The 14,958-nt window shown below is 38.7% G+C and overlaps 1 protein-coding gene across 2 annotated transcripts in view; it reads left to right on the top strand.

Moving 5' to 3' along the window:
• The window catches only part of CHN2 (chimerin 2), a 195,018-nt gene that overhangs the window by 97,253 nt on the left and 82,807 nt on the right, over window positions 1-14,958 (top strand). For both annotated transcript variants that reach the window (XM_074945724.1, XM_074945723.1), the window contains exons 4-6: window positions 4,236-4,267; window positions 7,064-7,177; window positions 8,748-9,033. In XM_074945724.1, the coding sequence (XP_074801825.1) occupies window positions 4,236-4,267; window positions 7,064-7,177; window positions 8,748-9,033 (432 nt within the window). The remainder of the gene's footprint in view (window positions 1-4,235; window positions 4,268-7,063; window positions 7,178-8,747; window positions 9,034-14,958) is intronic.

Below are 14,958 nucleotides of genomic sequence, written 5' to 3'. Positions count from 1 at the left end.
CAAGATTCCTCGGGAGTGTAAACCTGTGCTCCACATACATCACTGGCTTCGTATTTGATTACAGGTGTAAGTCAACGTGTTGATTTTCATCTATAAAGTCTAATATGAAATAGCTCTTAGTTATCTTGAAACCTCCAATCTCGTCATGCTCATTTCTGGTGGCTGAAATCAATGAGGATCTTCTCAGTGATAAGCCATAGATTGATATAGCTGCAGTAGAACATTTTCAGCAGCTAGCTCACCATGTCTACAATGTGATTTCCTCCCTGGTCTGACAGAACCTGAGTTTATGGGCCTTCAAGATATGTTGCAAGATCTGTCTGTCTATTCAGGTTCCTGTCTAAAGAAATGGCCTGGCAGGAGTTGAGTCTGAGGTTTGTGGAGGTATTTTTAGGTTGATTGTGTCATTCTAGTGTGTTATGTTCTTGAACATGATCCTGAGATTCTACAGACAACTGGAAATAAATGAAAATCCCAGCCTTGCTGTCTCAGCCCTATAGCTTTCTGAGATAAATTGAGTGCCATGATGTTTACTCTGCGTGTGTCTTTCAGATGAAACTTTAAAAACTGAGGTTTTGGCTTCTCTGTAAGAACATTAAAGATGCAATTTCTTTCTTTTTTTTTTTTTTTTGCCAAAAATGTCTTCCTTGCACGTTTTGTGCAGTGCCCTGCCTGCTGTAAGGAATTCATGCAGTGGGGCTGGGCTTGTAATTGTGAATTAGTATTGCTTACATGCTATTGATTATTGTGTAGCAGAGGCCACCCATACTGGTTATATAAGAATTCAGCAAATGCTGGTCAGTGTTTGCTCAACACAACAGGTGCCTGGCTCTTTATCTGCTAGGTGCAGTGCTTCAGCTGAACCGGAGTCTGTTGTGAGTGTTATCGTGTTCCATGCTGACTAGCCACTGTGTCCACCTAAGAGATTGTATTCAGGGGCTTCACATGCACCTGGGGCCACGTTCTGAGACCCTTACTCAGGGTGAGTAGCAAATCATCAGTCTGGCCCATAGGTTTATTAAGATCCTCCAAGAAGAAAGGTGCTATATGTCATAGTTCAGGGAAACTGCACATGTATTTCCCCTCCATGGTCCACCAAGGGCACCCATTCTAGGCTATCACCTCTCTTGGGTGGAGACTCGCATCTCTCTTTCTCCTGACCAGGATTTTTCCAGGCTGCACAGTTCCCTAATTACATTGTGTTACTCCCAGAAAGCCAGAATGCCTAAATAGGCTAGTGTCTTTGCTTTCTGTTTGAAGGCTATGAACAGCTGTAATAGCTAGCGGTCACAAGCTCCACATAGTCCTTTATAAGCAAGCACACTTATTCTTAAGGTGAAAGCATTAGGGAAAAAACATGAAAAACAAAGTTCCTGTATACATGCTAAAAGCTCACCAGAGGACACGTATCAGTCTTATGGGGCCTCAGTCGGCCAAAGTCCTTCCAACCCTTCCCAGGAAGGAATAGGGTCTACCATGGGCAGGAAGTCCTGTCCATTTGCTGGATCAGAAAGCAGGCCCTGAGTCAATTTAAACTTAGGCTATTTATCCAAAAGTCCCTTGAGGTTTTTTTTGATCTGTTGGTCTCTGGAGAATCCAGTTTGAACTAATATACGTGAGTGTCCGCAGGTAGGGGTACTTCTCTAGAGGTTTACCACCCAAGTGAATTTGCCTAATCACCTCATGCTGTTCTTAGTTCCTGGCAGAGCTGTGGTCACTCTCCCCAGTGGAATTACATACAGTCCCTGGCCCACAATGGTACATAAACTTAACAGTAAGAACTCACAAAGATATTGCAGGAAATTGCCATATCTGTCACACTATGTAAATGCAAAATATGTTGTCCTTCTCTCATGATCAGGATTATATTACTTTGAGATTGACTTTTCTCTAGTTTTATGCTTAGGTGCATGGGTGGTGCGTGAATACCCCTTTCAGGGAGGCTAGCTCACCTGGCCTTGCCCCTTCCACCCGATTTCCCCCCGCCCCCCCCCCCCCATCTCCCCACACCGTGGCCAGAGGAGCCTGCTGCCTGTGCTTAAGTGTATGTATATATGGGTTTCACATGACTAGGTTTGAATGGTAAATATTTAACAAAAGAAGCTCTCAACATCCTGCACATTTCTGCATTTTGCTGGTTACTTTAATTTAATAAGGGTAATGCCTCCCCCCTACTCCCTTCTTTCCCTTTCATTTAACCCCTGTCTGCAATCTCATCAGAAATGAGCTAGGGAGGTTAAAACCAAAATTCTAACTGGCAATCCTGCTAAAAATTATCTGATCATTCACTGTTTATACAAGATGTTTGTAAGTGTCTAGAAATTGAAAACTTGTGCTTGGACGTTCTTCAGATTTTGCTCTGAGTTCAATGTACGAGATTATTCTTTCTTTTATTCCGTCTTCTTAAATATCCAAAGTGTTCCTGTGCTCTGTTGTAGCAATTTACTGTTCTGAAGTAGGGGATTCAAGGGCTTGATACTGCTGTTGGACTACTGAAAGGAAGTAATTTCTAACACTAATTTCTTTATATCATGTCTGAGATGCCTAGTCTCCATGACCTCAGGGTACCAGGTCAGACGTCTCAGTACAGCAGTGTATGGATTATTGCACCAGCAGAAAATTACTTTTTCTGTAATTTCATATATTTGTTGTTTGGAAGTATGGTGCCAGCTTCCAGTGCCCAGTAGAGCTCATTTGAAAAAAAAAATAGAGCTTAATTGATTTTTATTTTAAGTTTACAAGCCTACATTCTGGTTCCAGTTGTATTTTTCATGCCATATAAGAGAGCAGTATCAAAGGCTACAGCTAAAGATCATAGCTGGAGAGAAATTATAGTGCCAGTCATGTAAAAAAATATATATATTCCAGCTATATGAAATAGCCTCTGAGAATTTTCCTAACGCACTATACATAAATTCAGGTAATAATTGGGCAGTAAAAAATTGACATTTTATAAATTAATATTCAAAAAGCAAATATTTTTCTATAAATGTTGAGCAAACATTAAACAAACACCATGTGTATGAAACCTTTGAAAGAAGTGCCCCCTGCTGGTGTAGTGTTTGTTTCGCTTGTAAACAACTGAAAAATGTGTGTGTACTTCAGGTTTCTCTGGTGCTTTTTATGCTGCCTCATATTTCTGCTGTCTCCACAAAGTCTAAGATAAACTATTTTGTAAATCTGTTCTTTTTGTCTGTATAAACCAAGTCCATGAACTCTGAGGATTGAGGATTTTTAACTTCATGTAACTTTTTTGTGGAACTCAATACCTAGCTTACACCACACAGTGGAACATTCACAGAGTAATACTGTATCAGTTTGTTTACAATTGGTAAAGAAAGTCAGAACTAAAATCGGATCCTTCTCATTATACAGAGCCACCATGCACTTGTCTGTGGATCGCATGCTGAAATTGAGACAATGTAATAATTCAGATAAAGCAGGCAATTAAATAATACAAACGATTAAAACAAAGGCTTTAGATAAATGAAGGTACCCCAGCTCAGAGTTCATTATAGGACTGCAGCTTGAGTGGTAAACCAACATGTCAGAATAGCTGAAGTTTGAGTATAGGCGTGTTACTCTACTAGGGCTTGGTCCAAAGCCATTTGAAATAATTGGAAGTCTTTCCATTGACTTCGGCAATGTACTTCGGATCAGGCTCATGCTTTGCTGAGACATGAGGAATTTCAGACTAGAGTTAAATCCATAAATCCTGGTGGGTTTTTTGTTTTGTTGGGTTTTTTTAAAAGCTTCTGAGAAAGTTAAATTCTTCAGCTTTAGACATTTGCCATTTATAGGCAACAATGGCTAAGAAACAGCATGGGACAAAAATAGTCTTATTATGTAATGTAAATAATAGATGAGAGAAAAATAGTAAATTCTTCATCTGTTTGATCACATCTAGTACAGTTGACTTACGTTGCCCCATTTGTTTTACCATTCACTATATTTATAGTCATCACAAATCCATGAAAATAAAACTGCTTATTTATATTTTTTATTTTATTTTATTTTTCACCATATGTTCTCTGTGTACTATAACTTCAGTTTAACATAACTTCACATACCATGGTGCTCTTGTTTATCTTGTTTTGATAGCTTAAGCATATGCTCTGAATTTGATGCCGCAGTCTTAATTGATGATCAGTGTTTCATTTGCTTGACCTTTATTTTAATGTTACTGGTGTAATTTTGAGTATATTGTTAATATTTTTCTTTCTTTTTACTTTTAGGTGGACAACAGACCAAAATATTATGGAAGAGAGTATGTATTATACTATTCTATTTTTAATTCTTTGATAAGTAATCACTTGAGGTGTCATGCATTCCTTTTGAAATTATTAATACAGAAATAACAATACCATAGTGGAGGTATTATGGCAAAATATTTCATTTCACTTTCCATAGTCCTAGCATGAAAATGTTTTGAATGTCTAATATTCCAGTTGCACATGGATTCATTATTGTTGCCCAATAGTGCATGGCCTGTACCACCACTTCAGCATGTATGTCAACTAGAGATGGACAAAACCATGGATGGTGTCTAAAAACAAATCCGGGGTGATTTGGGGAAGAATGGTTCAGATTGTTTCAGCTCTCCCTTCCTTGATCGTTTTTTGGTTGTAACTTTTAACCCCCTTTTATTTTTACTGTTTTTCTCAATCTCGCTCATCCTATTCTTCCTTCTTTTTGATGTGTGCTTACTGTACTTTCTTCTCACTGATACCCAGCACTACAGTGTCAGTGAGAGTATGAGACTGCTTCAGGTCTAAAGGCTGCCTTATCCCATGGGCATACGAGGCCTGAAGTGGTGTGTTTCCAGTGCAAGGAAGGGAAAAGGGCAGGCAACTCTGAGGCCTCAAAAGAGGAACTCCATTCTCCCTCTATGAAGTGGGAGTGTTATCTCCAAATGGCTTGCATGTCCCTTGACCTAGAGCCCTGTATAGATAGTGTTCAAGGGCCACAGCCATTGTTACAGCTCATTCGAGACCCTTTATTTCAGCTGTGTAAGAATGAGAATTTTCCCTTCAGTATGGTACTTTTCTGAGGCCTGCTGTTTAGCTTGCAATAAGGATTAACTATATAATTTCATATTTTAGGGTTTTTTCACACTTAGGGCACAGCAGCTGTCAAATTATTAAAGAGCTCCTAATTATTATAGTTGCATTTTTAAAAGATAACCTGTGACAATACGGAATTCAGTCATAGTCACTCAAGTACAGTAGAGTTTGAAAGATAGCACCTAGCTAATTGAACCACCATGCTTTCTAGCTCTAGATCTTTTAAAACTATGATCACTGTCTTTTGTACAATAAACTGGTCGTTATTGACAGTGTGTGTATTACAGCTAACAGCCAAGAGAAAACTAAGAGCCTAAACTCATTCTTGTTAACTGGACTTGTTTGATATTAATGACAGTGAGTTTATTAATAAAGATGCATTTAAATTGTGTAATTTTAGAGATGTTCATTCTAATTGGCTGACTTAGAAAATGCCCGTGATTCATCACCATAGTAGGAAAGTCCAAATCAATCATCATTTTAAAAAGGAGGTATGCCTAGTAATGCTTTGGAAAGATCACCTAAAACTTAACGCTTCTTACATGTATTCAGCATGAAAAAGTGACAAGTGCAATTGCCGTTCAGTTCTCTTTACATCTAAAATGTTTTTCTTCTTCTTTTTCCCTACCAAACCAGAGGCAGCATTTTAAACCTACCATTTCTGACATATTATGTCAGAAAAAAGACAATGCTTAGGGCTAGAAGCTTTTAACATATTTACTCTATTTTTAGACAGCAGCATTTAAAATAGAAGCTTTTAAAAGCTCAAAGGGAAGATTTAGTGAATCAGCTAGCAAAAATGTGCACAACATAGTATTTAAACTACTTTAAAGACTGTATTTTGTCCTTGTTTAAAGGTCATAGCTGAAGAACTGATCAATGTAAAGTCAGCTGTTTGTCTTAGGGCCTGTTCCTTTTGTCATGGGGGGATGAATCACAGAAATTGTTGCTTTCTACAGAAACTGGCCAAGGAACTTTATTGGAATAAGGAAAACAATATTATCCCTAAGGCTACTCTTCATCTATTTCTCTATGTCACTATAGCGCACCTGACTAGAACCTTCACCAGCATCTTCCTGCCTTTCTGCCACACATATTTAAAGAAGCAGTGCAGATATCCTCACTCCTTTTAAAAACCATATATATAAAAAATAAAGGCAGATTTGTAATAAGGATACTATCTAGAATACGTGCATTAATTTTAATTTATCTCTTTTTATTTGACAGTGCCTTCATTACGGCTCTTGTTTCATTCCTCTCATATAAAGTAACCATTGTCGGACACTCCATGCCTGATCATGCTCCCTCTTAGAGCTGGCTTAAAAAAAATGCTCAGAGTCCAACTGATCGCCATATTTGGGGTTGGAAAGGATTTTTCCCCCAGGTCAGATTGGCAGAGACCCTGGGGGTTTTTCTGCCTTCCCCTGCAGCATAGGGTATGGGTCACTTGCTGGTTTGAACTAAAGTGGTGGATTCTCTGTATCTTGAAGTCCTTATATCAAGATTTGAGGATTTGGCCTTAATGTTTTTTTCTTGTTCTTCTATATCTAATTGTTCCTGCTCCTTGAGTGGCCAAGTATTGTGATGGTAGGAATGTCAAGATTCACACATCATTTTTACCTGCTCTAAAGTCTTTGCTTAAATTCAGATGGTCAAGCCCACAGTATTTTCCGGTAGCTGGGATAAGACTTTCCTGGGCCAAATTGAAAGACATTATTCTAAAATCATCCAGTGGAGTTACTCACGTAGTGAACAACTTTTTCTCTTTGCTCTGTCATTTCTCAGTTCAATCCCATCACCCGTGTGAAGCTTAATGTCTGTCGGCCTGGGATTTGGGGACCTGAAATTGTTTCCAGGTTGTTCCACTGATGCAGTATTTAGTGTTGCTATCCTATTATGGTCTACTACTAGTCACATATGTCTCACTTAAATCAGCCATGATTTCTTGTAGTTTTATTTCTACTTATTATTCTGTAAATTGCTGAAATTTCTCCCCTCAGATTTCATGGAATTATTTCTCGGGAGCAAGCAGATGAAATACTTGCAGGTGTAGAAGGAGCATATATTCTTAGAGAGAGCCAGCGGCAACCTGGATGCTACACTCTAGCTCTCAGGTAAACTCAGTTTTAATAAAACATTTCTAGATTAACTAGACATTTGGAAGGGATGGGGGAGATAATACCAGTCCCTTTGATTGAGAGACTGTCTGCCTTTAATTGCTGGGGTTTGCAACGAAGCATGATTTTAAACCTCCAGCTGCTGTTTGACAATCACGTTTCTTCAGTAACCTAGTAAGCTTTTTACCATTTGCATCTGGCCAAGAGTTTGCAACCTTTCTCTGTGGATGCGTACCTTGCCATTGTTATGCATGCTTTTGTTTCCTCAAGCTTAGACCATTGCAGATGCTCTGTACATGGGACTACTTCTTAAAACCATTTTGAGACTGACACTGGTGCGGGATGCAGTAGCTCACTCACTGAGCAGGGCATCATGCTGGGAACACATGACACTAAAGCTTCTCCGGGATCTGCACTGGTTGCTCATTGGTCTCTGGGTGGAGTGTAAGATCTCTGTTATGACTTACAAAGCCCTAAATGAGTTGGAACAGGCCAACCTGAGCAGTTGCCCCTCTCTCCCCATGCCACAACTGTGGTCAGAAGGGGCACATGTCTGGATCTCGCTCATTATAAATGAGAGGGGAGCGGTTGGCAGGATGCCCTCTGTGAAGGCTTCAGTACTCTAGAACTAGCTTCCCCCCTCCCTTGGTCTGAATTTGGTGACCTTCCAGGCATACTGCAAAAGATACCTGTTTGATGGGGTTTTTTAGAGGGCTAAAGGTGTGCTCCCCCAATGATGGCGTGGAAAGGAGTCTCTGTAGGTGGTTCGCTGAATTCCTGTGAAATGATTACTTTTATGCTGATGGTTTTGATTGTGTGAGTAATAATGGTAGGCTGCCTCAAACCTTGGATCAGGGTCCTTTTATATATTGAATCTGAATAAAATTATTAGAAACCTAAAGTTTACTTTAGCATCTTTCTTTTTAAAGAGACATCAACCTACTTAAGTGCAAAATTCTGTACATCTTAAAACTGTTATAGTTTGTTGGGAAATATCCTCCAGATCCTAACACCTTTAACAAAATAAAAAAAATTTAAAGTTTGAAAAACGTTACTATTTTTCTGGGACCTGCAAAAAGAGTTTCCAATTTTATACTCCCTTTGGTAAGTCTGTAACAAAAATTTCCTAGAAGAGATTTTCCAGAGCTATGAACATTATACTGAGATCATCCTGATCAGTTATATTGGTGCACAAACAAGGCCGTCAGCAGAACCAAGAGTTGGTGGTGCTTGCTGTATGAAAAGTGTAGGAAATGAATAGCAGTGTTTGTCCAGAATAGGCTTTTGTCAATCAGTATAAGCATCCCTCTGATGTGTTGTGTCAGCCCCCTCAAGATGAGCACATACTGACTAACTGCATGCATTTCTGGGTGGCATTGCTTGTTAAACACTAGGTGGCCTTAATCCTTCAGTCAGATCCACATGAGCACAATGGGGTTCTGTGGGAGACTCATCCACACAGATCCATTTGCAATATTAGGACCTAAAAATGTATGTATAATCAGCAAGACTGTCTCCTGGTTGTTCTGATATTTTGTATTCTCTTTCTCTTTTTTTTTTAATGCAGGTTTGGTAATCAGACCTTAAACTACAGGCTTTTCTATGATGGGAAGCACTTTGTGGGGGAGAAAAGGTTTGAATCTATCCATGATTTGGTAACAGATGGCTTGATAACACTGTATATAGAAACCAAGGCTTCTGAGTATATTGCCAAAATGACCAAAAACCCCATCTATGAGCACATTGGATACGCTACTCTGCTTAGAGAAAAAGTATCCCGAAGGCTGAGCAGAACCAAAACTGAATCAAGAAAAGCTAGTGTAACAAGTGAAGAAAATACACCAGTTGAAAAGGTAACTATTCAGTATTAAATGGCAACCAATCTAATGCTTTCTGTATATTTTTAATGGTTTGAAAATCTAAAAGGAAACAGGTGTTTAATAATAATAATTAATTAATAACTATTAATTTTGCTGTCATTAAAGTGCTCCTGAGCCATTGAAATGTTTATATCCTGTTAATTGACTGATAACCAATCATGTGTACTTGAAATTACGGTTCAATTGGGGCTTTTGGAAAGATGACGACTTCCCATCCACTACCAACACAAATGATTTTATGCATGTAGTATGGGACCTGACTACCATAGGAACAGCTTTTCCTTTTGCACCAACACAATGGCTGGGACGAGCTGAGGTGTTGGCATGGCATTCTCAGTGGCAGGTCCCAGACTGTGGAACTTGTGCCCATTGGCCATTCACCAGAGCTCAAGTTTGTTACCTTCCAGTGCATGGTGCAAAGCTCCTCTTTTCTGCCAGTCCTTTGGTGAATGGGTCTGAAGTGGGTATTGTCTTTGCCTTCTTTCTTTCTCTTTCTTTTTTCTGAGTTAAAATGGATTTTTCTTGCCGTCTCTTACCTGACAATATGCTACAGCAGTATGTGAACTAGAACTTAATACTTTGGGAACTCCATCCGCAAAGTAACCAGGTAAAAAGATAAAATTAAGAATTACACTAAATATGATAAACACTGTTGTAAACAGTGACGTGTGGTTTTTCCCATTTCTAGGTGGACTATTCACTAAGTAGCCCAAACAAAACTTTCTTCCTGATGCAGATGTTTTGGATGGATTAGCTCATTCTCATTTCTGCATCCTTCTGCATCCTGTTTTAGATGATTTTAATGTTCAGGGAGATAGTTGATATTTGGGAAGCAGTGACTGTATTTGTTGGAAAATAACATGTATCACACATGAATACAGCAGAGATAATTATTTTCCTGATGACTCTGTCTGTCCCACTGAAAGACGTTTCCAGGCAAGTTACTTTGTGTGATGGGTTACATATCAGCATTGACTGAACAGTTACTGGTTTGGATTTCTGACACAAAGTAAAACAGGACAGATATAGGCAAATTGCAGCAGTATAGGAATTGTTCTCTGTAGTAGCTCTTATTCTTGAATAAGATGAAGTGGCATCGAAATATAGTCATCCACAGTAGCAAATGAGTTGGATTAATAATGCTGGCTTTTTAGTAAAATCGCACAGCCTAGAGAAGATCTTTGGACAACAGGGTTGTGACAAAGCCCTGATTCAGATTCTATTTCAGCACAAATCCAGTGACAGTAATACAGTAGAACCTCAGATTTATGAACACCTCGGGAATGAAGGATGTTCATAACTCTGAAATGTTTGCAACTCTGAACAAAATGTTATGATTGTTCTTTCAAAAGTTTACAACTGAACATTGACTTAATGCAGCTTTGAAACTTTTGCAGAAGAAAAATGCTGCTTTTAACCATCTTAATTTAAATGAAACAAGCACAGAAACAATTTCCTTACCTTGTCAAATCTTTTTTTTAAACTTTCCCTTTTTTTTTTAGTAGTTTACGTTTAACACAATACTGTACAGTATTTCCTTTTTTTTTTTTGTCTCTTCTGCCTGATTTCATACTTCCCGTTCCAAATGAGGTGTGTGGTTGACTGGTCAGTTCGTAACTCTGGTGTTTGTAACTCTAAGGTTCTACTGTAGTATTTGGAATAACCTAGATGGTGGGGTTTTTTTTGTTTGTTTTTTGTTTTTTTTTTTAAGGGAACAACAGAAGTTGGTCCAAATAAGAGATTACCTCACCCACCTTGTCTCTTTAAGATATGGGAAGGAATTATTTAGAGACCGATGTCCTGCTCATTCTGCTGATTCCTGTGATTGGATGCTGGCTGTTTTTGAATGCTAAATCAGGCACAAGAGTTGATATTTTGACTTTGTTTGGGGTACAGTGAGTAATAAGAAGCAGAGTTTAGTACAACATGACTTTTCTCTGTATGGGTGTGTCAGCAGTTTCTTTTGTATTGAGAATATATTTGACAAATAGTATGGTGACTTTAAAACATTAGTATGTGCCATTAGTGTAATATCAGTAACCACTACAGTCCTAAATCCTACACACATTCCTTAACTTACGGAAATATGGTATCTCTAATTAGAAACAAAACCAAAGCTATTAAAAAAAAAAAAGTTTAATCTTAGTTGCAATTCTTGTCATCTCTGATTTTTCATATGCTGCAATGCCCTTGAGCACTTCAAAGGGTTTTATTTTAATCTACTTCTCTTCATAACTGATTATATTCTCTTTCATACTGGGACTTTGGCTGAAATTTTCAAGTTTGGGTACTTAAGGTTAGGTACCTAAATAAAAATGGCCTTTTAGAGGTGCGGAGTGATGAGTGCTTGCGTAGCAGCTCTGAAAATTGGACTACTCTGATTTAGAGGCCTAATTATGAATTTGTGCGTAAATCTGAACATTTCTGACTTTGGGTCTGATCCAACTCCCAGTGGAATCCATGGAAGGATTCCTATTGACTTCAATATGGGTTGGATCGGGCCCTTTGTGTACGAAGACTCAGCTAAGTGAAAAGTGGGGGGGGGGGGAGTCAGGAAGCATTATTGACATACAAAGTCCCCAAAGTGTATCCATAAAGGAAATGCTAGGGATCTTAGGCCTCATCCCATAAATATTTGTATGCTTCTGTAACTTCAGGCAAGTAAGTACTGTAGTAAATGCCTGCAAGGTTGGGACCTTCAGTAGCTGCATTTGCAGGTTCCTGACTAATGGATAAACAGCAGGGCTTGAATTGGGCCAGTATATGCCCATTCACCTCTCTCAGCTGCCTGCTGGGGGATCAAGAATGGGAACTGCTACTACTAAGAGGGAGCAGGAGGAGGAGCTGCTGTCAGAATCCTTCCAGCTGTCAGGAGCAGGAGCCATCAGTGCTAAGGAGTGGAGGGATGGGGGCTTCATGAGCAGCAGGGTTCAGGAGATGCTGTTGCAGCAAAAGAGTGCCTGCTCTCTGTGTGACCCCAGGCATGCCCATAACGAGGTAGAAGTTTCCTCTACGCTCCCCCAGTGCTTTTAAATCTGAGACCCCCAACATGGGGGATTTGAGCTCTCCAGCAGAGGCATTCATCCTTAGGTGGAAAGCAAGTAGTATTCCCACCATGACCATCACATGCAGAGTCCACCAGGGAAGGCCACTTTAATTTGCTACCTAATCTCTAGTGGAGGAAATCCACCCCTATTCTATTTTGTTTATGTGTTGAGACACAGTGCCCATCACAGTGACATCTGCTCATCACTACGTTATTTGGACAAGTTGATGGGCATAACTTCAATTATGGGTGGAGTTTGGAGGAGTACCACTGCCTATTTTCCTCAGTCTGACCCCTGATAAAAAGGGATTGGGCTGTGAAATAAACCAGAAAAATATGAGTTTAGTTTTGTAGAAGCACAATAATAAGATGCTAGATTCCCTTCGGCTTGCTCGGTTTATTTCTATGCTACACCTAAAAAAAAAAAAATATTCCAGGGAAAATTTCTTGGGGAAGTAATGGCTCATGGTTGGTTGTACAAAAGACTTTGCTTTTGTTTGGGGTTTGCTGCACAGCATTATAGATACAAGGCATATGTCTCAGTCACAAATCAAAACCCACCCAAAGCACTAATAAAAGATAGGCAACCACAAAGAACTAAAGTAACATTCAGGTTGACATATTTCTGTGAAGTAAATTACTTGACTTGTATGTGGCTATAATTGAATTTTGTACAAGATGAGTTTTTTCTTTGGCATTTTGGAGTGAACAGGTGAGGTGAAAGTTTTGAATAATTGAACTGCCTTGTTTGATTGGGCTGCCTGGAATATTTTGAACATTTCTGAAATGCTAGGAAAGAAAATAGTAGAGAGACTTTCATTATTTCCCCAAAAGGGCTTGAGAATTTGGCACAGTACAGGTTATGCCCCAGTACTCATAGATTAGGTTTTTTTGAAGTGAAATTTCACTTCATATTGATACCATTTCCAAAGCTGTGAAACTGGTGCTCAAGGCATTCATTTCTTTAGTAGATTTGTTATGCTATTTAGGAGATCTATCCATTCTTTCTTGTCCTGTGTTGACAACAGAAATTATTAAACATCTCAGTCATTCCAGAGGCCCTTTTCCCCTTTGGGTAGGTCAATGGAAGGTTGTCACAGAGGCACTATCTAGAAAGAGGATTCACAAATTTGAATAGAATGACTTGGAATTGCCTGAGGTACCTGTCTACTCCCATGATGTGGATTCTGGGAGGTTGTAATTAGTGGAGTACTGCCCATTACAGTACAAGAGAGGTGGTTCATGTGCTGTTTTTGTTTGTTTGTATATTTTTACTAATCCTGTTTGGAGTAATCCTGAGAGAATGTTTACCTTTGAGAGACCTGATAATGACTAAGTATCATGCAAACCTCTTTCTGTCTATCTGAGTAGCTGGAAGATTTGTAGACATGCACTCGCCACATTTTATTTAGAGTGGGTTAAAACATGTTTAATCCAAACGGAGGTTAAATACTCTTTAAGAATGAGGAAGATAGGGGACATAAATTCTGCAAGATACTAGTTTAGCAAAATAGGTAATATTGACAGTCATTTTAACCTGTTTGGACTTACATAGGGATTGTGAAGCTGTATTCCATGAAAAAATGAACAAACCCTTATTGGAACGTTATATAATTGAGCATACTTAGGGTTCCTCTCCAACCCATACTGGGGATTGTGATGGCATATTCTGCATTTTTTCTATTCATCGCACACTCTTCACATTGGGCAAGTACAGAATATGCAATAGCAAGATGCAGATAAACAGCTCACAGTATGAATGCTGGAAGAAAAGTTTGCTTGCTATAAGCAATTAATCTTCTTTTAAAAAAGAAATTTACAGTAGTCATTCATTAGTAAAATATATGGTTCTGAAATTGTGTTGCCATGATCACATGACAGTTTTTATTACTCTGTTAAGTGCTCTGCATATTACTGACCAGGAGAACATTTCTTCCTCTAATACTGTATAGGTCGTACGAAATTTATGAAAATATCTTCAAAAGGTTTTGCATTTCAAAATGATGGCAATACGTTTAGGTGTCTCTTTCCATTATAACTATCAATTTGATAGAGGACTAGTTGTAAGTAACTGCATTATTAGAATGTGTCTGCAAAGTTATAATGCCCAGTCCTCCTCTTTTGCACTTGATGGCAATACACCTGTTGACTTCAATGAAAGTAGGATCAGGCTCAGTGTGTATAAGTTGATTCAAATGTACGCATTGTTTGTATATGGAATGTATGTTTGTTAGAGTCCAATCACAAAATGCCTACACAGACTGCTCTATGATTATAGGCAATTGGTGAGATGTGCTTGTAACAATAAGGAGCCCACATAATCTGTGAGGAAAAACTTGGCATTTGGAGCAAAGATCATGAAGGGCTGTGCTCAGAAACTTCATTAAACAGCAGGATCGTAGCAGTCCCTGATTGGTGCTCTGTTTCATAGAAGCTGAAATATTGCTGCTTGACATCGTAACTTTTTTACCCATTTTGCTGGAAGGAAGTCCCAAGCATTTATGTGCAAATGACAGAGCCCAAAATTAATATTGCAATAAGATTGAAAAGCTGAAATGACAATTATATTATGGAATCTGGAAGGTCTTAGATTACTGCAGGAAAAAAAATCCCAGTAAAATAATATAGTGAGACAGATAAGAAAGTTGTTCCTATTCAGGAACAGGTGACAAAAAAGGAAGAATAATTTTGCTGGAAAAAGTAATGGGTGCTATTGTAGTCATTAGTCATGCTGCTCTCACATGCTTTCCCACAGAAAATAATCGCGCAGTTTGAGACTGAGGTATATTGTTCTCCAAGTATATTTGATTTTAGATGTAATCTGATTATGGAACTAGATCTCATTGAGATCA

The sequence above is a fragment of the Natator depressus genome, chromosome 2 (genome assembly GCF_965152275.1).
Source record: "Natator depressus isolate rNatDep1 chromosome 2, rNatDep2.hap1, whole genome shotgun sequence".
Taxonomy (NCBI): domain Eukaryota; kingdom Metazoa; phylum Chordata; order Testudines; family Cheloniidae; genus Natator; species Natator depressus.
This window is presented reverse-complemented; position numbering and strand designations above follow the sequence as displayed.